General features: G+C 44.5%; 1 protein-coding gene across 2 annotated transcripts in view; it reads right to left on the bottom strand.

Annotated features, from left to right (window-relative positions):
- The window catches only part of LOC129193738 (phosphatidylinositol 3,4,5-trisphosphate 3-phosphatase and dual-specificity protein phosphatase PTEN), a 34,926-nt gene extending 8,299 nt beyond the window's left edge, over positions 1-26,627 (bottom strand). Inside the window, exons 1-5 of one of the 2 annotated variants that reach the window (XM_054798313.1) lie at positions 25,883-26,627; positions 2,202-2,286; positions 2,081-2,125; positions 1,959-2,002; positions 1,598-1,836 (exon numbers count right to left, since the gene is read on the bottom strand). In XM_054798313.1, the coding sequence (XP_054654288.1) occupies positions 1,598-1,836; positions 1,959-2,002; positions 2,081-2,125; positions 2,202-2,286; positions 25,883-25,961 (492 nt within the window). In that variant the 5' untranslated portion in view covers positions 25,962-26,627. The remainder of the gene's footprint in view (positions 1-1,597; positions 1,837-1,958; positions 2,003-2,080; positions 2,126-2,201; positions 2,287-25,882) is intronic. The other variant, XM_054798312.1, reaches the window with a different exon arrangement.
- Between the last annotated feature and the right edge of the window lie 1,102 nt (positions 26,628-27,729).

Raw genomic sequence — 27,729 nt, 5'->3', positions numbered from 1 at the left:
CCTGGCTCATGTTGCCACAGTGCTGCAATGATTAGCTTATATTGTGGAGTTGATAGGTCAAAGTTGATGTCATTACAGTCTTAAGAACGGCTGATGGGATTTGTAGTCTTTGTAGTGATACAACAATGGCATGGTAAGGACTGAAGGTCCATTTTTCTTTGCCATATTTTCAGAGCTTTAACTCAAGATCTAGATTTGTCACTTGTTGGACCATTGGACCACCCTGTTTATTGATGAGACTGAGGTGGAGAGGGTGAAAACCTTCAAGTTCCTTGGCACACACATCAGCGAGGACCTCACCTGGTCTCACAACACCCAACAAATTCTGAAGAAGTCCCAAAGGAGACTGTACTTCCTGAGAAGACTGAGGAAATTTGGCATGCCCACCACAATCCTGAGTTGCTTCTACAGATGCACTATGGAAAGTGTCCTTACCGCCTCCATCACTGTTTGGTACGGTAACTGTACAACACGTGATAGGAAGGCACTCCAGCGGGTGATCAAGACCTCACAGAACACTGTTGGGGCAGCCCTCCCCTCACTGCAAGACATTTATAAAACTAGAGTCCTACGAAGAACACACAACCTCATCAAGGACAGCACACATCCACAACACTCATTATTCACACTCCTACCGTCAGGCAGACGCTACAGGAGTTTGAAGTCCAGGACCACAAGGCTGGCAAACAGCTTTTACCCACAGGCCATCAGGCTTCTCAACGAAGCACTCGCACACGCCGCACGCAACACAAGCACACACTCATAGCACTTTATTTATTTATTACTTATTTATTTGTATGTTTATTTGTATGAATGTCTCTTTTTTTTGTTGCTGCCTTATTTATTGGTATATATGTTTATGTTCTTATTCTTTCTTGTGTTTTCTTTCTTTTCTTGGGAGAATGAACAGAATAAGATTTTCATTGCATGGTATTACTGCTGTTTTACCATGCACATGACAATAAAACTCTCTTGAATCTCTTCAATCTTGTTTTTATTTACTTTATGATACTCTCTCAAATAGAAGTTACTTTTCTAACAAAAGTCAAATCTATGCAGAGATAACAGCAGAAAGTCAACACCAAGTTATGTGCTTTACATTTAAGAAGAGTGAACTTGGGAGGGTTGCTATGGGAAATGGAAGATGTCTCCAGCTCTTGTATGTTGGGTGTGTGTTTTGCAATGTTTGAAGTTTGTGTTGATAACATTACCAAGGTCTATCCAGCAGTTGGAAATGTTACCCAAAATGTAACACTTGGGTACACCTGATTTGAGCCATGCACATATTATTACATAGAAGTACTATTTATTGTGATTGTGGAAAAACCTTGACAGTTATATTAACACGTTGTTACATGACCTTATCACTTTTCCATGTACTGAGGAGATCATAAATGTATTGCAATTGATGTGAAACGGACGGGATGTGGAACTTTGTGATGCATTCCATTGTAACGTGTATGCATGTTCAAAACAAATGAAACCATTAGAGGGGTCAGGGGGCTTCTACTTGGAGCAGGGGCAGTGCAGTATTGTACACAATGTGTACAAGGTGAAGGTTGAGTGAGATCTGAAAGACGTGTTCTGTACATCTCACCTTCTTGTCCCTTGTCCTGACTTCGCCGTAAAAGTCGAGCGCTTCTTGGGCCTCCAGGAACTTGCCACGGTGCAGGAGATAGGCGCAGATCATAACTCCCGTGCGGCCCTTCCCAGCCTTACAATGGATGGCCGCCACGTGATTGTCGTCCTCGCTGAGCCACTGGTCCAGGTCTTCGCAAAAGGGCTTGATGAGCTCCAGCTGAGGGGGGTTGTGGTCTTCAAAGGGGTACTGTGCAACTAATGGTACAACGGGACACCACGTCAGAAAGGACAACAGCAAGTTGGTGAGATTTGAATATGTGTTTGGGGCTAGCTTAACGTGAAGCGTGTAGGCAAAGTGGAAAGAGGGAATCGAGTACCTCTGCAGTTAAATTTGGCGGCGTCGTAGTGTCTTTCTGCGCAGCTGAAATGTGGAACAACATGCAGTCAGAAACCACACACACGTAAACCAAGGAGGTGCAAAGAATTGGGAAACACTTACAGGTTGTAGATTTTGTAATGGTTTTTATGCTTTGAATCCAAGAACCTGTTCAAAAGGAGAGCGGAAGTGAAGAGCAAATACAAGACTTTATAGCAGGCGTGGCAGGCATGCAAGTACTCACCGTACTACGTCATCTATATTGTTTCTGTACACGCCTTCAAGTCGCTCTGCAGGAAAGCCCATGGCGATGATGTTTGGATAGATATCTGGTCAGCCCAGGGTCAAGGAGATGAACAGTATGCATGTCACTGAGAATTAAGCGCTTAAAGAGGCGAGGGGGCTCACTGTGATGCTCTGGGACACAATTAATTACTTGTTTGACTACTGAATGAGACGTCACCATCCCTAAGAATTAGAGCACAAGTACATGAACGTAGGCGTGACCAGTAGACCGTGACAACGTTCCAAGCCAACGTCATTAAAGTTGCAGCGAGACAAGAGCGCAGGAGGGACACTGATCTGTGTGTGTGTGTGTGTTGTGACAGATGGCCTTGACAGTGAGGAGAAAGGACACGGGGAACTGCACTCCTGCCAGAGCCTGAGCCAGGCCCACATGTGGACGCACGCTCCCTGACCTGCATGTATTTTCAGAGTGCAAAAGTTATACCATATCAGCAGCAGCGCTGCAATGCTTTAGTACAGCCGCACAAACGCACATGCATGCATGCATTTAACAGATTGATTCTTTATACTGTATATAAATGACAACGCTGTACCTCAAGCATGGAAGCACACACACATGGTGAAGGTCATCTCTTTTAGGCCCAAACCTCGCATGGTAAAGATGATTCTAGGGCGCTTTCACATTGACAGTTAGCTTTCTATGGTCCCAATCCCTTTGTAAAAGTGCTCAGTTACCCCCCATGCCCACATTTGACCTGCACGTTTACACACAAACATTTGTAACATTCATACAGCACATCAAACACATTTTCAAACTTTGACAGTACCAACTGCTTGTCCTTCCAGTAACAGCCTTTTGTAACAAGTGGATGTAGACAACCTCCTGATGTAGTTCACCAACTCCACAAGCTGCCTGTACCATGAGTGGTCAACATCATGTAGCTTTAAAATGTTGGTTGCGTTGGAGAGACTAGTCTAAAAAGAAGAGGGAGGACACACAGTAAGGCTTGGTGGGGTTAAAGACTGGTTAAGAAATGATGGAAATTAGCCCTGGCTAGAAAGCAGGTTTGGAAAAGAGCATCTAGAAATGGCTACAACTTACTAGGAAGATGGGCTTCAGCACCAAGTGCCCCTCTCATCAATGTCAAACTCAAATTTGCTTGGTTGGGCTGACGAAGTAGGTCTGGGCAGTAAACCAAACATTTACCGTTGCCAACATTTACTACGATAACCAACGTCATTTTGCTCATGTTGATACATCCTGAGTTTTAATAAAACAGAAAATAAGGCTTTTTTGTCAGTTTTGACTGTTCACTTTAAGTCAAGGTACAGCGTGTGTAGAGTCATGTGACTCCAACCATCCAGCCTGAGCAAGAAGGAATACAGACGATGAGGGAATGGCTGATGGTTCAAGTGGCTGTACAGTGCCATTACTTCACTCGCTAATGCGCCTACAAATAGACTGTGCGAGTAGAAAAAATAAAAAGGGAGCACACGTGTGCCTACGTTTGTCAGCCCTTTCATTGGCATTTTCCTCCATACAAAGTAGAGCAACATTTTGGCGCATCTGTATATAAACCTACCAGTCTCCTACAACTTTTCTTGCTTCACGTCGGCAACTTGCGTTGACACGCGATGACATCTCAGCCGTACAAGCTGCACTCGCTGATGTACTGGAGCACTGCTTTCCCAATCATGCGGCAAAAATACTTGGTTTTTTTTCTGTTTGTATGCATCGTAACGCCGCTCCAAATGATACACAAATACTTGACTTGAAATATACGGATTTTTAAAGGCTTTTAAAAAAACAAAAAACATGTACATCATGGCCAATGATGCAAAATTGACAATTCACAAATAAAGAACAAGATAATAAAAATATTATAAAAGCGTCTCTATAGGAAACCATGATTAGTTTGCTGTTGGTAGCAGTTTTTAAGGATTCCATGCTTTATTTGATATCATGAATAGATGGTCACATGGCTACAAGAACATGTGGAATTTTCTTTTCATGGTGTAGATCAGGGGTGTCAAACTCATTTTTATTGAGGGCCACATCGCAGTTACGGCTGCCCTCGGAGGGCCACTTTTAACTGTCAGTATGTATGAATAGAAATATGAGTATAACCTCATGATATTATTACACAATTGCCCACGCATTAGATTACTATATTTTTACTAACAAATTGATGGATAACTTGCTTTGAAATGAGAAGTGAAGTTAGAATGTCATGGTGACAAGCAGACAATCAAGTACAGTCAAACTTGTCTATAGCGGCCACTAGAGGGAGTCTGCAAAAGTGGCCGCTTTCGACAGTTGGCCTCTATAGACAGGTTGGCGTCCAGTTTGAATGTTGACCAGTAGAGGGAAAAAAAGAAAAAAAAGGGAAAATAATAATGCTAATAATAATGTTGACCAGTAGAGGGCACTGCGGACTGCGGATAAAAGTTGTACAGCACTACTAGGCTTGTTATTATCATGGTTCATGGTTTTAATTCATCCTGAACATGCATGAGTCAAACAGTAGCACATCACATAGTACAATTCACAATTTTGCATGTCCAAAAAGGAGTAGGAAGAAGCAAAGCTTATTTAATCCTACCCCTCATCAGTTGCAATACATTTATTCACCTCTTGTTCTTCCAAGTGTACTTTGTAGGTCTACATGACAATGTAGTGCAATCATAGCCAAGGTTTTTACTTACTAAAAGGAAGCTAGAGGCTTAATAATAACTGATAACTGATAAAATACTTCAGTTAAGTACAACCCAACTCAGTTTTGCTCCCGCTGCCGCATGCATGCTCGCGTATGTTTTTTTTTTTTTTTATTGTAGCGTCGCCGGGAGCACATCCTGTTCCCAGCCTACTTTGCAGTAATGTTTTGGTGCAAATGCTCTTAAAGTTACATGTTTGACCAGGAAATAGCAAACTCAAAAGACGACGGCTTTTTTATGTGGAACAACTGACAGTTTGTGTGGATCTTGTGAATGATTGTGACTGAGCTAGGACTCAGTAATTAAAGTCTACACAAGACAGCTTCATTGATTGAAAAACTAAACTTTTTCGTGCATGAAGATTCTACTTCAGTCAGTAATTTGGCCGCTACATGCGGTCAGATATTGACCAAGGGAGACAAAATGGGTGGCCGCTGCCTGCGTTGGACAGGTGACTGCTATACACAGGGTCTATAACAAGTAAATTTGCTGCGGGGGATTTTTCAGTGGCTGCTATAGGCAGGTGGCCGTTCTATAAAGGTGGCCGCTAAGACAGGTTTGACTGGTTTGGAAAAATGCTTGGAATATCTTGCTGCATGATGAGATAATACTGACGTTTAGAAGAACTGCATGCAGTACAATTTTTCTGTCAAAATGACGGATCAAATTCATTCAGACGGACAAAGGTGAAGTGCATTATTTACATGCATTATTCCCAGGGTTTCGCGGGCCACATAAAATGATGTGGCGGGCCACATCTGGCCCCCGGGCCTTGTGTTTGACACCTGTGGTGTAGATGATTATTTGGATGATGGTTACCTATCCAGTTTGTAAAGCCAACATGGCACACACATATAGACAAATAACATGACAATGGAATGTCTGGAATTGAATAGAATTGTTAGAAAAATGAGAAAGTCACAATATTTATAAATGCTATTATTATTATTATTATTGGGGCTGCATGGTGGTCTAGTGGTTAGCATGTTGGCCACACAGTCAGGAGATGTGGAGGATCTGGGTGGGCATTTCTGTGTGGAGTTTGCATGTTCTCCCAGTGTGTGTGGGGGTTTTCTCCGGGTACTCCGGTTTCCTCCCACATTCCAAAAAAAATGCATGAAAAGCAGTTCATCTGCATTTGCTGCAATTATTTCCATACAGCAAAGGTATATAGTGGTCCGGTATTTATTGTGCATTTATCGTCATTGAGGTAGAACTGCCCAATTTATTGCGATATTGATTTAAGGTCACATCGCCCATCCCTATGACGAAGTAAAAAGGTTTGACGAGTCTCAATTTCTGTTGCAACTACTGGGTTTTAATTGTAATGAACAATCCATCGGTTTGAACAATTCAGGCAACACGTGATGTATTGGGGATTACTTTCTTTGGACCCCTCAGTATGTGATGTTAACATGGCATGATATGGTACGGTACAACGTGGGATGTACTGTATATACAGTATGTTGTGCTGGACTTGAATCCCACAAGAGACGGCCAGAGGCATTTGAGCTTGCTTTTTTTTTTTTTTTTTTTTTTTTTACCCCTGTCCTGTCCAGCCTTTAAAGCAGATAGAATTGTAGATCTAAATGCCGTCAAGTGCTCAACAGATTTACTCTGCCAGGGAGAAGTGTGATATACACTTCCCCTGTCATACAAAATTTATTCGACCTTGATGCTTGTTATAAAGCACATTTGGAGCGACCGGACCGGAGCAGGAGGGGACAGAGAAGAAGAGAAAAGGAAACCTCGGGGGACGAGAGGGGGACAAAAACAAAAAAAGAGAGACAAGAGACAAGGAAAACAGCAGCAACAACAACAATAGTGACAGAACAACAGAAACATACAGAACGACATCAGCAAATAAATGTCTGTGACAACTATCAAGACGAACAGGGACATAAGGACAAAACAATATGAACAACCACAATGACGAAGCTGTCAATGACAATCACACATAATAGCAGTCATGAAATGATGAACTATGATAGTGATCACAATGACAATACCGCATTGAAACAGTCACACATAATTGTAGTAATGAAATGATTATCCATGATAGTGAACAGAATGAAAAGTACTGTAATGCACATCATTGTAAAAAGAAAACATATATATATTATATATATATATATATAGTCATACTGCTGATATCGCCGTTGCTGTAATAAAACCAACAACATAATAACACCCTGGTTAACTCAGTGAGTAATGTGGGGAAGTACGTATGTACTGTGAGTGTGCATATGTACAGGTATCTCTGTATGTGAGGAAGACTTCATATATATGTAAAGGTGCAGAAATGTGTGGGCGTTTAATTGTCACTGAGAATGCATGAAAGGAAAGGGGCCGCCTTCACCTCCCAGAGAGCCCTGCCCCAAATAGCCAGGCCGGGCCCCGGCCGCCAGAAGGTCACCAGGCCCATAGGGGCAGGCAGCACAAAGATCAGTGCCCCAAGAGCCAGCCCAGAGGGCCCCCCCCCCCCGGGAAGACCAGCAAGGGGCCGAAGAGAGGTAATCCCAGCCAAGGACAGGGCGCCAGCGGGCCGGCGGACTGTCAACCCCTGAGACCAGCGAGAGATCACACCCCACAAAGGCAGACGGGTACCGGGGGCCACAAACCGGCAGGCCCAGAGACGCCTCCACAACCGGAAAGAAGCCCGCCCGCGCCGGAAGCGCCAATTCCCGCCCACTGCCCCCCCACACCCCCAGGGAGCGGAGCCCGGCCCGCCCCGGGCCAACCCCCGCCCGACCCCCGACACAGGGCCGCCCCGCCAAGGGATGCAGGAGGCACACCCTCCACCCACCCGGCGGAGGCACGGGCAGCAGAGATGTATCACCCAGCACCCGACCCCACGGAACAAACCCCTGTATGCCCCCCCCCCCCCCAAAATAAATAACTAAAATAAATAAATAAATAAAAGTGCACACACGCACGCACATACAGTACACACTCCTACGCACCCACACGCACGCACATACACACTCCTACGCACATACACACCCCTACGCGCACGCTCATACACACACCTACTTACTCAAGCGCGCGCACACACACACACACACACACACACACACACACACACACAGTGGTCGACTGCCCGACACCCGGAAGCCCCACCCTATCCCCCGTTGGTAACCCAAGGAGCAGCGGAGCCGGGGACCCCGGGGTCCCAGACATACGATCCAGAACCCAGGCGCGGAGAGCGCGGACCGCCGGGGAGCAGGAAGACACCAGGCCACACTCCCAACGGTAGGACGCCGCCAGCAAGGCAGACAGGGGAGCCAGCGAGGAGGAAAGCGGGAAACTGAGCAGGCAGGCGGGAAAACGGGCGAGCAGCCAGGCGAACCACCACAAAGCGCCAACCGACACCCGCGGGCCAGCAAACCCCGAAGAGGGAGCGGGAGCACCACACCCCAAGCCGCAGGGAGGCCAAGCACCAGAGCCGAGAAGGCGAGACCAGCAGCAGACCAGCCGACGGCCCCCACAAACCACCAGAAGCCAGACCAGCCACACGGCACCAGAGCCGACAGCGCACCACCCGCGCACCGGAGCCCCACCCCCGACAAGCCCACAGACAGACCGGGGGAGGCGAGGACACAGACAGCGGCCCGGCAGAGCACAAAGCGCAACGGCGACAAACGCCCAAGCGCTCGGCAGAGCACAACCCCCCCTAGCGGGCCCGGCCCCAGGGCACCCGCCCCCCCACCCCCACCCCGCCACCCAGGCCCACAGTACCCGCAAGCATGACCAAGCCCCAACCCACCAGCTGGCCCGGCGCCCCAGCAGCCGCCACAGCGCAGCAACCACCAGCCGCCGCCGCGGCACACGGGCCACCCGCAGCACCGGCACCGTCCCCCGGAGACCACCGAACCCGCCCCAAGAGCGCAGAGGTGCCCGCAGCACGTGTCAGTCCAGGGGAAGCACCGCAAGCCGCCCCCCCCCCGGCGCAAGCCCCCCGGCATCAACAGGCCCCAGAGGGCCACCCCAGGGAAGGGCAGGCGAACCAGACAAGGGCACCCCACAGGCCAGGCCGCCCCGGGCGAGCCACCACGACGGCCAGGCCCCCGGCCACACCGCCGACCCTGGCGGGCAGACGCCGAGGTGCACGAGGCACCCCAATCCAGCCCGCCCCACCCGTGTATGTGATAAGGTGTGATTGTGTCTATAATGCAATTAAAAAAATAAATAAATAAAATAAAATAAAAGAGGATGGTGTATCTGTGTGCATGTATATGGGGTGTATGTGGATGATAGCTAATGGTGCAATTAAAATCGGGGGACAGCTGCCGCTCGGAGGGCCCCTCACCTGACCAGCCCCCCCAAACCCTAAGTGTCTACTCTGCGATTAAAATTGGGGGGCAACAGGTCAGTGGCACGGCAGGAGCAAAGGAGTCCCGCAAGGCAGCTCCCCTCCCCAATCACGCCCGACCATAGGCCACCCCCCAAAGTCCTATATATATGTGAGGTGGTGCAGTGGCACAGGAAGGACGGGGGCCCCACACCCCAACGCCGCCCAAACCGAGCAGGGGGGGACCAAGGACACATGGCCGACCGGCCGCCCACCACAGCCCAGGCTCGGGCGAGCCACAGGCCGCAGGACACACCACAGGCCCTACCCGGCCCGCCAGGATGCCCAGTCCGGCCCACCCAACCCCCCAGAGGCGATACCCCCAGCGCCCCCCAACACCGGAGCCCCACCGGAGGTAGCGTCCGCAGCGCCACCCCCAAACCGCCAAACACCACAGACCAGCCACACGCCCCAAGGCAGATCCGACCGCCACCAGGACAGCGGGAACCGCGCCCACGCGCCTCCCGCATACCACCACGGCCGGCAAGGGAGCAACACCACGACGACCACAAGAGCACCGGACCCCACACAGAGCGGAGCACGGCCACACCCACAAAGCACGCAGGCCAGAGGCGCCAGGGAGGGACAGAGAAGCAAGCACCGCACGACCGGGCCCACGAAAGGAGCGGCCCCCCGCCCTAGCATTTGAGCTTGCTTAAAGGAAGAGGCTGTTCAATTGGGCAAGCATTAGCCAACACTGAGCTTGCAGTGAGCTTGTCACACAGTGGAATGAACAGGAGGTCACTAAACAAAACACCTCCTACAATCACTGTGACAACACAATAATGACAGCACAACATGTAACAGGTAAGGGTAAAATACATCCTACTACTACTACTACTGGGCCAGGCCAAGCGGTAACGGAGGGACACTTTTGCTGTATTTTGCCCTAGTACTCCTGTTCCATCCAAGACTGAGGAATACAACAACTGGTACTGTATAGAGGCTTCCTCAGACTACAACATTATGGGGAAGAGTTTGGGGGCAAATGATTTCTGGGGGGTAAAATTGACAGAAAACAGAAAACATCTGTTCTAAGATGCATATTTTACGGTTCCTGAGGTGAAAATGGTTTTCTTTTTCTTTCATATTGTAGTTAAATCCCTTAATTATGAACATGCAAAATGGCAGGCCATTTATGCTGCTCAATTTTTGTTGGGTGGGGTTTAATGTGAGATGTCCGTGGTAACGGAGGAACACATTTCTGCTCATCTATCCTGGCAGCCTTTATACATCACATACCAGCTGTTTGTAATCCATTTATCTTTGTAAATGTATTATGGCAAGCATAGAACACTTTTTCACTTAAATTCAAGGGTTTTTTGCAGGTTGCTGAACCACCACTTTACAACAACTGATGAAAATGGATGAAAAGTGAAAAAATGTTCCAATGTTACCTAAATTCTGTAAAGATGAACACTTACCGCGGTAATTAATATCATGATTTTATTCAAAGTCTTCTCTTAACTCAATAATTACAAGCATCTTAGGCTCAGACTAAGCAAAACCTTGTAGTCAGTACTTTGGCATGTCACTGAAGCTGTGATTTTTTTTTTTTTTTTAGGTTTGGTCATATCAATTTGATCACAATAGGACTTTAGCTGACTCTCTGAAAGTCTATTACTTAAAAACCCCAGGCATTTAACCACATTTCAATTGCAACAAAATATCATGGATCACTTATCAGTTGAAAAGGTTTGAAGTTCTTTATCTGATGACAATGAAAAGTCCATGAACAAATTTTTACCGTTTTTTTTCTCTTGCTCTAGTAGCTCTACAAGTACAGTTCATTGAACTTTTGTCTTATGATCGTAAAATCATCGGCACTTAGTTTACAGTGATTATGAGTGTGTCTTAAATAGTGAACCCATGCATGATGATGAAAAAGCATCACTCTTAGGAGATATTTGAAGCCTAAAACGACTTTGTTTCTCCGATTACACTGCAAAAAAGTATTTTGCATATACCATGTGCTGAATTTATTGACTCCAAATTCATGTCCCTCTGTTACCGGTAACAGAGGGACAGTTTTCAACACCCTCAAAATCACAGTTCTGCCAACTTTTTAAAAAACTGGTTTTATTACTTTAAGACACATCCCAATCAGCTTTCGTTTTGAATCTCTCATCCCTCTGAGCAGAAAATTGATATTAAAAAAATTTAAAAATAATGTTTTTTCGGTAACAGAGGGACAGGCTGAAACAGGACAAAAAAAAAAATTAATGCCTTGTCAAAAAAAATCTGACATTTTTCCCCAAAATTTTCACTCTACTGTGATGCCTAATCATATCACCATTACAAAAATTTTTTTTTATCAAAATTGTTATAAAAATTGCTTCCCCATCAAGGCTATTGTTTTAGGGTAAAATCAGGAAGAAGTGCATCAGTTCAAGTTTGTCCACACCTTCGGATTTAAATGCCTGTAACTTTTTTCATAGTGGATGGAATTCAAAAATTCTGCATACTTTGGAATGTTATCTACAGTGAGGGTCATAAGTATTTGCACCCCCTGCAATTTTGCAAGTTCTCCCACTTAGAAAATAGGGAGAGATCTGAAATTTTCATCATAGATGCATTTCCACGCTAAGAGACATCATCTAAAAAAAAAAATCAGGAAATCACATTGTATGATTTTTTAATGATTTATTTGTGAATGACTATGGTTCATAAGTATTTGCACCCTTGAGAATCAGCAATAATTTTGACTCTCAAAGAGCTCTCAGTCCACCGTAAAAAAGTCCACCTTTACCCCACAAGTAACCACCCACCTACCACCCCTTTGAGCTCACTACTGTCACCTATCCAACTGCTACCATGGGCAAGACAAGAGAGCTTTCTAAAGACACCAGAGACAAAATAGTAGAGCTCCACAAAGCTGGAAAAGGCTATGGAACAATTGGAAAGCAGCTTGGTGAGGATAAAGCAACAGTTGCTGCAATTGTTAGAAAATGGAAAAGGATAAACATGACTGCTAATCTACCTCGGACTAGGGCCCCATGTAAGATCTCTGCTCGTGGGGCACCACTCATGATTAGAAAAGTGATAAATCAGCCCAGAATTACACGGCAGGAGCTGGTCAATGACCTCAAGAGAGCCTGAACCATGGTTTCAAAGTCTACTGTCAGTAAAACACTACGGCGTAATGGTTTAAAATCATGCAGTGCACTGAAGGTTCCCCTGTTGAAGTCAGCACATGTGCGGGCTCGTCTAAAGTTTGCCAAGGACCATCTGAATGATCCAGAGGGGTCATGGGAGAATGTCATGTGGTCAGATGAGCTTTTGGTGCAAACTCCACTCGTCGTGTGAGGAGGAAAAAGAAGGCTGAGTTGCATCCCAAGAACACCATCCCTACTGTTACGTATGGGGGTGGAAACATCATGCTTTGGGGGTGCTTTTCAGCAAAGGGGACAGGAAGTCTGTACTGTATTAAACAGAGGATGAATGGGGCCATGTATCGTCAGATTTTGGACAACAACCTCCTTCCCTCAGCCAGAGCATTGAAGATGAGTCGTGGCTGGATCTTCCAACATGACAATGATCCGAAGCACACAGCCAAGATGACCAAGGAGTGGCTGTGTAGAAGCATATCAAGGTTCTGGAGTGGCCTAGCCAGTCTCCAGACCTAAATCCAATAGAAAATCTTTGGAGGGAGCTGAAACTTTGCGTTGCTCAGCGACAGCCCCGAAACCTGACAGATCTAGAGAGGATTTGTGTAGAGGAGTGGGCCAAAATCCCTGTTGCTGTATGTGCAAACCTGGTGAGGAACTACAGGAAACGTTTGACCTCTGTAATTGCAAACAACGGCTTCTGCACTAAATATTAGCACTGATTATCTCAAGGGTGCAAATACTTATGAACCATAGTCATTTACAATTAAATCATGAAAAAAAAATCATACAATGTGATTTCCAGATTTTTTTTTTAAGATTATGTCTCTAAGAGGGGAAATGCATCTATGATGAAAATTTCAGATCTCTCCCTATTTTCTAAGTGGGAGAACTTGAAAAATCGGCCGCAACAGAAAATACTTTTTAAACCCTCTTTTTGTGGAATACTTGATATGGCCCAGCCTCTACCTCAGCTGCCCCCAGCTAAGATGAGTGTGAGACCCCTGCATAGAAATTTTAGTCTCCTGAAAGGGGTACCAGAGAGGGTGCCTTCACTACAAGGGGCATGACGGACGCACTACACTCATTTGCAGCTTTAAGAAAATACAAATATACTGCACACTTTGAATAAACACTGTCAAATACTTTCTTGGTGCCTGTTGTGTATATAACACCATCTGCCATTTTGTAACATGCAAAAGTGAAAGACAAAGACAAGTAGGGTCCTATGAAATCCATCTTGTTTACATTTTTTTTTTTTTTACATCTATTTTATCACCGTAGATTGTCAGGGTATAAAATCACCTTACATGTTTTGACATATTAATATACATCGGATAATTTTGCCCTGTATTTCAGAACCGGACGCGTGCTTGTGGTTAAAGAAGATGTACAGTAGTTGCAGATGCAGCTGTAATAGCTTTATGAATGGAAGCTATTTTTTTATGGCACCCTTATTTTATTACAGGATTTGTGCTGCTCTTATTTTGAAGGCCGGATGTTTGACGTGTGTGTGGAAATGTGTTTGGACTGTTGCAAAGCGATCTAGCTATCAGAGTGGCTCTTGCAGCCATGGCTGTCATCCTATTTCAAAACGCAGCCTTACATGAATGAACGAGCACTAAAGCACAACTCGTACAGTCATACCGAGTAGCACGCGCAGACGCATTAGCATGCTCCGCTAAACTAAGCTACCCCAGCTACTGTAGCTTTCACTGGCTATTGCTGTTGGCGAGCTTTTCCGAAGTAGAACACATTTTGCTGCATCCAAAGCATGTACTTTTACCACAAAATTTGTACACGTCACAAACGTAACCAGCGTAGCCTGCACACAATGGAACTAAGATGGAATTGAGGAAGACTATATGCAAATGACATCTGCCTGATGGTTTTGACAAATGAAGGTAAGTTTACCATTTCTTTTTATATGGTTGGAAAATTACTTTTTGCTTGCTATTCAAGATTCAAAAGTTTTATTGTCTTGAATAGCAAGCAAAAAAGAATTTCAATTGCTATGTGACACTTAAAGATTAAAAGGAGAAAAATGAATCATATCATGATGATGCTTTCATAGCAATACAGGCATGTACATGTAATGGATGTGTACCAAGAAGGAAAGCGGGTTCTACCCAGTGGTAACAAGCTGTACCTAATTAAGTGACATGATGCGGCAGCAGCAATGTGGCCCAAATGAACATCCATCAGTCACCACCTTCATGATGGCATGAGGTCACTGAACAGGGCTGCTCATACACGTATTTCACACAGCCCATTCTACACCAACACACTTCGAATCTTAAAGACACATCAGTGAGAAGAGAAGAATCAAGCTGGCAAAACAACACCTGAAAGTTCAAGTCTGCTGTTCGCCATAAGCTAAGATAAGATTTCACACTTCAACCAACGACTAAGAGGCCAACCTTTTCTCACACTTCCTGTGTTGAAAATAGACAACATTTTTAATTGGATGCCTTGTTCTTCTTTCGTGGTGAGCTTTTACTTCTCTTTTTTTCCTCCTGTATCGTTGTTGGCCCGTGTTAACCTCTGCTAAGAAAACACACAACTAACTACAAACTATGCAAGTTTTCCACAAAACCACTTTTTGGATTTGCATTGAACGTGTGCCTTAGCACCTAGATGCCACTAAAAGTTCACACAAGTCAAAAAGCAATGCAGAAACACTTCAAGGTCAAACTCAACGAGGCATGGTATGAGATTCTGATGGTATGACAAATATCACGCTTTCACAATATTAGAATTACACCTGGAAATGTCTGATTGTGAACTTGTCTGTTGAACAATGGCTTGCAATAACATGATAGAAGTTTTGTAGTAGTTTATCTCCAAATAAATAAATCAAATGCAGCCTATGGTGGCTCATCCTGACACTCCTGTCACAAGACCACAAATCATTTCTTTGCAGAAATACAATATGAAAGAAAAAGAAATGCTAAATTATTTAATAGCGTGGTAAATGTGCAGGTCACAACTTGTTGGAGTTCTTGGATTTTTATTCACTTGTTTGCATCACCAACTTTCACTTCCGTGTCCGGGTCATGTGACTGTTGTTAGCAATTCTTAATAAGTGGTTGTTGCTTGTTCAGTGGAGAGTAAATGGTTTATTGTAGGCTTAGCATGTATCAGGATATTTTTGAGCTGTATCACGATGTAGATATCATTAAATTCAGCAAGGTCTTGTACAGTATAAAAAGCTACAAAGACACCCCCATATCATTAAAAATGATGATATGAAAAGTAGCAAGCCAGTCTATTCCAATCGTTGCTTTCAAGACATTAGATCCACTGTCAGCAGTTCCACACACTCGTTTCTTCTCATCTAAGGCGCATTACTGGACAGACTCGTACAACTGACTTGCCATGTTTCACCGGTGTGTTCCTCCAATCATCAGGATCGGGATGGGCTGCCGGTCCTCTGTATTTTGAAGATCGCCTAAAATCGGCTTCCGCCACGAGATGGGGCCGACCCGGTTGCCATATCACATTGGTAACTCTGGGCCATACTCCAACATGGTAGGTGTGGTAATGTGCCTCAACACTAGTTGTTTATACTAGGGACCGTCAATAAATACTGTAACTACTGTATTGCGTTGAAGAGAGGTTCATCTCTTCTAAATCACATCACTAATTGATCTATAACCAGATCAGAAGCCAACAGATGTGGCCCACAACATCCCTGGTATTCAAGGAAACCGTTTCTTCTAAATGTGCATCCCTTTGCAGGAATCTTTCACGTGAGTACAATGTGTTACTTAATGATGCTCTCTGTATTTTGTCATTTACTATAGGTTTGAAGCTGCAACGTGTCGTGTCAATACACGATTGTTTCCACAACAAGCCATTACACCAGGACAACTGGGACGTATTAGGTCCTGAGAGTCATGTTAACATGTGGAAAATGTTCATCTGTGCTATAGTCATGACTGAGACTGTTGTGTTGATGACCATCCTGATTTCAAGTGGGTTTGATAAACAGAGTTCTGCTCTTTATCTAAAGAAATAAAACATTGTCGCTTCCTCACTGACTTCTGAGCGACACGGTATGTTTTAGCATGCACACCTGCACCCAATAATACGGTGCGCCTTGTGTACTGTATGTGTTAAAATACAAAAATAGCACCTGGAACTGAGACTGCACCTTTTAATGTGGTGCGCTTTATAGTCATGAAAATACAGTAAGTTATTTTTTGGATGTGCTGTTTAGGGAAATAAAGAGCCGCTGCACTCAGTGTCACATCTGACTAAAAAGTAGGGATGTAAATCTCTTTGTGTCAGACCATTTGATATGATTCTAGATCAGTGGTTCTTAACCTGGGTTCAATCAAACCCTAGGGGTTCGGTGAGTCGGTCCCAGGGGTTCGGCGGAGCCTCCGCCACAGAGGTTAAGACACACCAGACCAGGGGTCACCAACGTGGTGCCCGCGGTCACCAGGTAGCCCCCCACGACCACATGAGGTGCCCGCAAGCCTGCTTTTCATTCAGGTTTTCAGTTAATAATGAAAGAACAGTAGAAAGAAATGCATTCTGAAATACAAAATGTGAGTTGTGGACGCCTGCATTTTGTTCATGTTCTGGTAAAACAAGCATATTCACTTTGTTTGGGTTTAAAATAAGCTCTGAAAATAAATGTTACAAAAATGAGTAGCTCTTGGCCATTTTCATTTTGTAAAAGTAGCTCTCCCAAGGAAAAATGTTGGTGACCCTGCACCAGACCCATCGGGTCAATTCGTGATGACACGCCCCCGCTTAGCCATCACTGGCTGCAGATAATCACATTACATTGCTTGCCTTGGCCAATCAGTGCTGTGAAGAATTTAGAGCACTCATGGTGTGTTCCATTTGTACTTGGAAGTCGGAATTTCCGAGTTTCTAGCGGGAACACCCGACTGAAACGCCCCCCGAAGTCGGAATGTTCAACTTGGAAGTCAGAGCATCCACACCACCTCTGAGTTAACAATCAATGATGGCTGTCTCATGTGTAAACAGTAAATAATCAATAAACAATTTATAAAAAATATTGCTATAGTGTGAAGTTTTTCCGACTTGGCATCTGGAACGCTTTTAGCTCGGAGATCACGTCACTCTCATTCCGACTTCCCAGTTCCGAGTACAAATGAAACGCACCATCAAGTAGTCAACGTGTGACTGATGTGGTAGCACGTCGTGTGATTTCCTTCTTAATATTTGAATCCATACTATGTCGAGCAAAAAAAGAAAGTGGTGGGACAAACATGTACAGCATGGATTCACATGTATCAGGGACCGTGATGGGAGTCAGCATCCTGTCTCTGTCATTTTGTTCACCAGTAAACAAACATATACCTATGTCTTGAATTTTTTTTTTTTAGTTATATTTTATTTTTCACTAAAGAAGGGTTCGGTGAATGGGCATATGAAATTGATGGGGTTCGGTACCTCCAACAAGGTTAAGAACCACTGTTATAGATACACCGGTAATGATACCATTCAAGGACTATACATCTGAAAAACAAATCGATTCTATTCAGTATGATTCCATTTGATACGACTCAACAGTGACATGAGTTGTAGACATGAATTTTACATTCTAAAATAAAGAAGCCGATTGTATAAAAGTGTCATTCTTATGTGTAAAAGAGCACATCATACCCCCCAGCATGCTGGAAGGCAAGGGTCCCCAACCACCGGGACATGGGAAACATGGTGCAATGATAATAATCATTTTAAAAAAAACACTTCAAAAAAAAAAACAAATTGTAAATGACTACATCAAATTGTACGTAAATTGATATCCATTTTGGAAACATTGGCCATTATTTGATTTGAAAAAAACAAACATACAAAAACTGTGGGATTTCTAACTGTCCTTGAACGCACCATGTAGCTTTGTCCCACGCTGCACAGATAGACTACTATATTGTATTTTTAGCCTTTTTCTTTGCTCCCAAATGCTGGTACTAAGTGGGAATGCATAAAGGTAAGATGTGATGACCTTATTGGGTGCTAATGTGCATATTTATCCAGGCTGGTACTGGTGGATGGTGGCTCTGGATTCATTTGGTGCTTTTAATTTGATGCTGTTCCTGTCTTAATTTGACACAATACATCATATATAAGATCAAGTACACAGCTATAATATACGTATGTTTTGCTGATCTGTTGGAAATCTTTCCCGGTGACTAGCTAGCACGCTGCTAATGCTACTTACATCCATTTTGGTCTTCAGTCATGCTAAGCTACGCATGCCTGACAATCAGGCCCAGGCCCTTAAGAGACGGACAGTCAAGCGGTTGCTAGTCTTGTGATACGGGGTGTATGTCTCTACAATCCATTCATCTAAGGACTTGTGGATGATTCTTATCCATCCAGGAGGCTGGTACCCATGCAACCACATCTCTGGCTTGTCAAATCAGATATCCGGTGGCATGAGTTTATCGTTCACAAGCCTACTATAAAAAGGTAGCCCTTTGTTGTTTACTGTACACGAGACCAGCACCCACAAGAAGCCCAACCACTGTTTCATGCTAGAAGTACATACGGAACTACAGCCAAGCTACTTGAATGGACTAACAATCACCATCATTTATTCTATGGGCTCTATGGCTAACCATTGGACCTCCTCACAAAGTCATCCTCAGATCCCAGGAGAGCTTCAGCCCAGGGCATGGAGGGAGGTGGGGGGGTGTCTGCAGCTGGGAAGAAATGCACATGCGAGACACCCTGACGGAAGCTCCCCCCAAAAAATGCCATTTTAGGAAGGCCTTCTTTTTAGAAAACCAACCCTGCTTGGGTTCTATGCATACACCAAATCCACAACTGACAACACAGGAGAGGGGGCAGAGGGGGGTGCCAGTGGTGGGTAAAGGGAGAGTGGCAACCGCCAAGTGCCCAGCGAGCGAGGAGGTGGGGATGGGGGGTACAGGAAAGGGGACAAGCTGGAGGGAGGGTGAATTCAAGTAGGAGAAGTAAAAAGAGGCGAGGTGGTGGGCTGAGAGCAAACAGTGCTCATTTGCTCGCTGATACAAGATCACTGGTTAACTCCACTTAAAGAGCAATTCCCACAACTATGACAGTGGATTATGTAACGGCAGACAGACGCTGTGACAAAACTATCACAGTGTCCACTCTGCACAACACAACTTAGGGGCTACCACATGGAAACATTTGCACATCAAAACAGCAAAGTATTTTATGGTTGCATCCACGTGGACACAACGTTGTAGGTGACCTGAAACTTTTTTCTTTTTTTTTTTTTTATGGATTCCAGAGTGGGAAAATCTGTTGTTTCCAAGTCGACAAGCATGGAGGGTGACACTCGTGTTTCTGTCCGTCTCATTTTACATCCATAGCACTAATTTCTGCTTGCAACAAAAACATAATCATTGAACCGTAGCACATTCACACCATCCACACGCCACCACCTCGCCAGGCACACTTTTGCAACGTCACTGCTGCCAGTGATTGCTTGGTTTCTTCATTTTCTATATTTTCTTCAATGGCAAGGTACAGTATGTGTGTTTATTGGTTGTGGAATGTTGATATTGAGCTTGATATATTTTTTACATTTTTGCAAATTGTGTTTGCAGCAGGGCCGCATGGTGGCCTAGTGGTTAGCATGTTGGCCACACAGTCAGGAGATCAGGAAGACCTGGGTTCAAAGCTCTGTGTGGAGTTTGCATGTTCTCCCCGTGTGTGTGTGGGTTTCTCTAGTACTCCAGTTTCCTCCCACATTCCAAAAACATGCATGTTAGCTTCATTGGAGACTCTAAATTGTCCATAGGTATGAATGTGATTGGTTGTCTAAATGTGCCCTGCCATTGGCTGGACACCAGTCCAGGGTGTACCCCACCTCTCGCCCGAAGTCAGTTGGGATAGACTCGAGCATACCCCTGTGACCCTAGTGAGGATAAGCGACATAGAAAATGAATGGGTTTGCAGCAGAATGCTATTATTTTGTTCATTGAAGGCTTTGTGGGTTTTTCCAACAAAAGTAGGTGAAAGTCATGTTAAATGTTCAGTTGTCCATTCATTAGCCATTACGTTTGCATCATTTTCTGCATTGTGTGATCAACAAAGTGCACACAATTGTCACGCACATTCAATGAAGCACCATTCTAATTGATGATGCCCACAGGAGCTCATCCACATTCCCTACCAAAGTAAACTACAGCTACAGCAATTACTCCACGATCAATCAATTATTAGGTCTGTCACCATAAGTCAATAAATCAATTCATGGCATGATAAATAAAAAGGAAGTGCATCATAAATATACTGACACGTGCCTCCTCTCTCAAGATGATTCACTCTGTGCATCTGTCTCAACACCTCTGCGTGTCGCGGAATGAACAGAGGGAGTGAACCCTCCTGTCAGTCATTCGCTCTCTTCGTCCCAGTGGAGGGAGGCGAGGCGCTAGCGAGTGCACTACTTGCTAGCGGTGTGTGGTGTGCTACATGATGGAATACTTCGTTGGTGTCTGTTGTGCATAAAACACCATCTGATGGCAATTTCAGCCCACTGGAACTTACACTGGAACTTACGTTTCAGCTGCCGTGGTTCCCCAAGTATAACACCAATACAGTCAAACTTGTCTCTCGCGGCCACTAGAGGGAGTCTGCAAAAGTGGCCGCTATAGACAGGTTGGCGTCCAGTTTGAATGTTGACCAGTAGAGGAAAAAAAAGGCTAATTTTTTTTAATAATAATGTTGACCAGTAGAGGGCACTGCAGACTGCGGATAAAAGTTGTACAGCACTACTAGGCTTGTTATTATCATGGTTCATGGTTTTAATTCATCCTGAACATGCATATAAGTCAAACAGTAGCACATCACATAGTACAGTTCACAATTTTGGATGTCCAAAAAGGAGTAGGAAGAAGCAAAGCTTATTTAATCCTACCCCTCATCAGTTTCACATCAGTTGCAATACAATTATTCACCTATTGTTCTTCCAAGTGTACTTTGTAGGTCTACATGACAATGTAGTGCAATCATAGCCAAGGTTTTTACTTACTAAAAGGAAGCTAGAGGCTTAATAATAACTGATAGAATATATCCACCACCCACAGAACAAAGCTGTGCTAGTAATGTCTTACGCTTGTTTTTAATGTTTTACTTTTTATACGGCAGAGTGTCATTACAGCTTTAGTTCATCAGGAAGTGACGGGAAGTGACGGTGGGCGTCCCGAGCAGGAGAGCTAGGCTCAGTGCTAGCTGTGAGTTTGGAGAGAGTTGGGAAGTGTGTTTATGTTGGCGTGGATGTAAAGTCCTGCAGTGTTCTCCGCTGTTAATAAAGCCATTAAAGTGCATCGGCGACGTGAGTCTCTCCTTCCCCACAACAAGCGGCATTACAGTATTGACCAGTGCACACCAGGAAATAAACGGTGTCATTTCTTACAGGCATTGGCTGGACAGCTATGTAGTGGGGCTTGTTTAACCTTTGCCTTGTGGGCAAGCAGGAAGGAGAGACGATGCTGAGAGATGTGTGTGTGTTCTGAGCTGCTGTCTGGTGGCCGCGTTCAAGAAATAAAGTTGGCAGAAGCAACAGGAGAAGTTTCCTTCTTTGCTTCGGAGCTGAATAACACTGACAAGTTAACAGACTAGTAGCGAACGGAAAAGAAGACGGCTTTGTTTGTGTTGAATACAGAAGATGAGGACTTTGATGGATTTGTGGGTGAGGATTGATGAAAAATAACGTGAGTACATTCTAAAATACTTCAATTAAGTACAACCCAACTCAGTTTTGCTCCCGCTGCCGCATGCATGCTAGCGTATGTTTTTTTTATTGTAGCGTCGCTGGGAGCACGTCCTGTTCCCAGCCTACTTTGCGGTAATGTTTTGGTGCAAATGCTCTTAAAGTTACATGTTTGACCAGGAAATAGCAAGCTCAAAAGAAGACGGCTTTTTTATGTGGAACAACTGACAGTTTGTGTGGATCTTGTGAATGATTGTGACTGAGCTAGGACTCAGTAATTAAAGTCTACACACGACGGCTTCATTGATTGAAAAACAAAACTTTTTTGTGCATGAAGCTTCTACTTGAGTTGGTAATTTGGCCGCTATATGCGGTCAGATATTGACCAAGGGAGACAAAATGGGTTGCCGCTGCCTGCGTTAGACAGGTGACTGCTATACACAGGGTCTATAACATGTAAATTTGCTGCAGGGGATTTTTCAGTGGCTGCTATAGGCAGGTGGCCGTTCTATAAAGGTGGCCGCTAAGACAGGTTTGACTGTATATTGATTAACCACTCCATCTTCCTTTCTTGTGTGACTTATTTATGGATTATCGTCCCATGCTGCGTGCCCAGGAGATTTTTTCTTAATGAGAAATCTTGTCATGTTTAAATCTTGTGAGATCTTGTGATTCCCCTCTTAGATACTATTGACAAATCAAAGTGTACTGCTTTTGATTCTGATGCCATATATTATTAATTCATGAAAAAATGAAATCAATCAATAAATAATGTTGACAATAATATCGTTTATCGGCAATAATGTGGAGGACAATAATCGTCCAGCTAAAATGTGTTATGACAGGCCTATCAATTATCCAATTCATCCACATCTCTTTTCGTTGTTCATGTTTTGTTGCATTTAACAATTTGAATATTTTGTCATTTCCTCAGTCATCCACCAAAGCAGAGCTACTCCCAAAACAAGATAAACATATTCACATACATCAGCTTTGCCTTTGGAAAACACTCATGGACATTTTTGCCTCTTTTCTGAAATTTTGCGTACCAAACCACTAACGCTTTGTTTTTGCTTCATATTGATTTGATCCGCCTAAGGCAGGGGTTCTCAATTCTTTTCTGTCATGCCCCCACTGGGGGACAGAAATGTTTTCATTTGAAATACTACTGACTGAACTTGAAATCAGCAAAATGCAACAAAATGGAGAACAGTAAAGCATATGAGCGTATTCAGAGCGAGTACAACAAATTCATACAATGTTGGCAGGTCTGCACTAATGTTCAAAGTCCTCCCTGCCTCTCACGCATAGCTTGTCTAAATGTGCCCTGCCATTGGCTGGCCACCAGTCCAGGGTGTACCCCACCTATCGCCCGGAGTATGGCGAGTATGGCACGCTCAGAGTGCTTCTCTAGTTACTTCCCAGAAAGGCTTGAACAAAATAAAGAAAAGACTTTTTTCAAAACCCGAGCTAACTTGAGTTACGGTTACACGCAAAATGAATGCATTTTTCATTCATAAGGCAAGTGAGTCAAAAGTCACAAAATAAGCTCCGGGAAATCCCTTTTTATGAGTGGAGGGGTGAAGGGGGGCACAGCTATTTTGTTCACTGAGTGGGGTGATGTAGCAGCTGGACAAAAATAAATACAAATCATTTTCAATAGAGTAAGCTAACTAAGCCAAACCGAATGGACTTTGAGTAAATAAAGTCTGGGTGGAACTTCTCTACCAATCATTGGCACTTCAACAACACCACAACGGCGAAATCAAACGCTCCTTCAAACTAGTTGGATGCATTCCATTTTATTAGAAACACACACACGCACATGCGTACACACACACACACACAAACGGCTGGTGGTGGTGGTGGTAGTATGGTGACATGCGTGCAGGCTAGCGGAGATGGTGACATGGTGATGATGATGTGGTAGTATGGTGACATGGTGATGACGGTGGTAGTATGGTGAGATGGTGATGACGGGGGTAGTATGGTGACATGGTGATGACAGTAGTATGGTGACATGGTGATGGTAGTATGGTGACATGGTGATGGTGGTAGTATGGTGACATGGCGATGGTGGTAGTATGGTGACATGGTGATGGTGGTAGTATGGTGACATGGCGATGGTGGTGGTAGTATGGTGACATGGTGATGTTAGTATGGTGACATGGTGATGATGGTGGTGTTAGTATGGTGACATGGTGATGGTGGTGTTAGTATGGTGACATGGTGATGATGGTGGTAATATGGTGACATGGTGATGGTGGTAGTATGGTGACATGATGGTAGTATGGTGATATGGCGATGGTGGTAGTATGGTGACATGGTGATGACGGTAGTATGGTGACATGGTGATGACGGTAGTATGGTGACATGGCGATGGTGGTAGTATGGTGACATGATGGTAGTATGGTGATATGGCGATGGTGGTAGTATGGTGACATGGTGATGGTGGTAGTATGGTGACATGGTGATGGTGGTGGTAGTATGGTGACATGCGTGCAGGCTAGGGTGATGGTGACGTAGTATGGTGACATGGTGATGACGATGTGGTAGTTTGGTGACATGGTGATGATGGTGGTAGCATGGTGACATGGTGATGGTGGTGGTAGCACGGTGACATGGTGATGGTAGTATGGTGACATGGCGATGGTGGTAGTATGGTGACATGATGGTAGTATGGTGATATGGCGATGGTGGTAGTATGGTGACATGGTGATGGTGGTAGTATGGTGACATGGTGATGGTGGTGGTAATATGGTGACATGCGTGCAGGCTAGGGTGATGGTGACGTAGTATGGTGACATGGTGATGACGATGTGGTAGTTTGGTGACATGGTGATGATGGTGGTAGCATGGTGACATGGTGATGGTGGTGGTAGCACGGTGACATGGTGATGGTAGTATGGTGACATGCGTGCAGGGTAGCAGCGATGGTGACGGTAGTATAGTGACATGGTGATGGTAGTATGGTGACATGGTAATGATGGTGGTAGTATGGTAACATGGTGATGGTAGCATGGTGACATGCATGCAGGCTAGTGGCCATGGTAGTATGGTGACATGGTGATAGTATGGTGATGGTAGTATGGTGACATGGTGATGATGGTAGTAGTATGGTGACATGGTGATGATGGTGGTGGTAGCATGGTGACATGCGTGCAGGCTAGCAGTGATGGTGACGGTCGTATGGTGACATGGTGATGGTGGTAGTATGGTGACATGCGTGCAGGCTTGCAGTGATGGTGACGGTCGTATGGTGACATGGTGATGGTAGTATGGTGACATGCGTGCAGGCTAGCAGTGATGGTGACGGTAGTATGGTGACATGGTGATGATGGTGGTAGTATGGTGATGGTGGTATTAGTATGGTGACATGGTGATGGTAGTATGGTGACATGGTGATGTTAGTATGGTGACATGGTGATGATGGTGGTGTTAGTATGGTGACATGGTGATGGTGGTGTTAGTATGGTGACATGGTGATGATGGTGGTAATATGGTGACATGGTGATGATGGTTGTAATATGGTGACATGGTGGTGATGGTGGTAGTATGGTGACATGGTGATGGTGGTGGTAGCATGGTGACATGGTGATGTTAGTATGGTGACATGGTGATGGTGGTGGTAGTATGGTGACATGCGTGCAGGCTGCTTTTGACAGACACACCATCTTTCAAACAGGCTTGATGACAGCAAAGAGCAGCTAGCACCCAGTGCACTTACCGACAACTGCGATCACTCCACAGCATCCAACCATCAATGCAAGATTATTGACCAACATGCTGCAAAGAAAGAAGCGATGGAAGGATACATGTTAAGTCCAGGTCGAAGCCGTCCTCCTGGTATCTCCTTTTGTTCCGGCTGACTATTTCCTTAATAATGGCAGTCATTGCGGCTGACAGGAGTCTATAACGAATAAGTGATGAAAGCAGCTTTTGTTTTGTGTTTTTTTTTTTTTTTTTTAAATGTAGTCTGCGCGGCAGCTCTCAGCGAGCTAACAGTGGTTGTGGCGAGGATTAGACAGGCTTCCTCCGGAGCATAAAGACGGGCCTTTGCGCTGCTTTTCCTCGGTGCAGGCCCCACTCTTCCCAATCCCGATCGTGCCAATACTTCCCAGTCAAACACATGCAGTTGTCCACAAAAACAAGCCTTCAAGATGTCACGTTCGGTCCAAACAAGAGGCTGAATGCCGGTGCGAGAACCCCCCCCACCCCCCACCCCACCCCCCCCAAAAAAACACTCGGACTGGTGGGCTCGCTTGCTAGCTCGCTAGCTAGCTTTCTAGGTAGCCACAACAGCTAGCTCCTTTTTTTCGATCCAAAAAAAGCCTGCTAACGATTCAACATTGTCACTGAACGCTCGCCGAGAACACTGCTGGAGGAAAAAAGTGACAGGCTCCACCGTAGATGTATACAGACTATACAAAGATCAGCAATATGCACAGATTGTCTTGACAGCTCCGTCCCGGTGAATCATCTTTCTTTTTTTGTCGTTCCAGCTGAGATCAGGCTCCCATCATGGCCTCCGCCGAGGAAAAAAGAAGCTAGAGCAGGCTGGCCTTTTACTACGCATATCCCGCCGCCTCCTCAATATAGTCCCGCGCTTCAATCACAATTTGTCTCGGCGGCATCAATCAACCACTTCTATACGTTTGCAATAACAAACGGGCACTAATTAAACATATAGGATTAAAAATGAAGCGTCAAAACTGAAACAACCAGTTTAATATTTGAAGGTGGCGGAAGGATACAAGGACAACACGGCCCCTTTCTGTCAAAGTGATCATGTGTGACTATAATTAGGGAAGTTTCTCACATAATGTCACTTTTAAAAGCGTACTACTTCTACTAAGCTAAACTAAAATCCTTTTATCACTCTGCTAATTCCATTCAAAATATAAATTATTTTAAAAATAAAATCCAAAATATCTTCTTCAGGAAAGCCACTCGAATGCTAGACTCTCATAGTGATCAATAAAACTAAAGGAAACGTTACTGTGCAATGAAGATACGGAATAACAATATCAATAAATAGCTATATTACTGCTACTACTAATAATGATTCATATACAATTTGCATCTGGAAGAAGAACAAAAAGTACATATTTAAAAAGTAATGCTGTAATAGCAGTACTCCTATTATGATCACGTTTTCGTCTCTTGGTCTTTATTGAAAATGCTAAATAACCATCAAGCGTTCTATTATCATTTGGTTGAAATGCTTTAGTAGTACTAGTATGTATATATTTATTTATGATGATACTAGGGTAACATTTGATGATTATTTAGCAGTTTCAATAAATACAGAAACTGTAAAGAACAACTTGCTAGACGGCTGCAGAGTGGTTGGGATTCATGAATTTTTGAACCACTGCTCCATTTCTAAGCAATAATCAAAGTGCGGGAATGATTTGTTGAAGAACTGCAGCTACAGGATGAGAAGTGCTGAGCTGGAGGATGCAATGTGGAACAATGAAGGCATCACAAGCGTCTTTGCTACCAACATTCATGTTAAACGTGGAAATGCGGCTTATATTCAGCTAGGACTCTTAGCCGAAGGCCGCCTTGCAGGCGACACGACGTGTCGGACGTGTGAGAGATTTTATTAAGACCCGCTAGTGCAGCTCAGCAGATTTAAATTGGGTTACCTGAAACATCA

Source organism: Dunckerocampus dactyliophorus, chromosome 14 (genome assembly GCF_027744805.1).
Source record: "Dunckerocampus dactyliophorus isolate RoL2022-P2 chromosome 14, RoL_Ddac_1.1, whole genome shotgun sequence".
Classification (NCBI taxonomy): domain Eukaryota; kingdom Metazoa; phylum Chordata; class Actinopteri; order Syngnathiformes; family Syngnathidae; genus Dunckerocampus; species Dunckerocampus dactyliophorus.
Note: the sequence above shows the minus strand (reverse complement) of the source record. Positions and strands in the feature narration are given on the sequence as shown.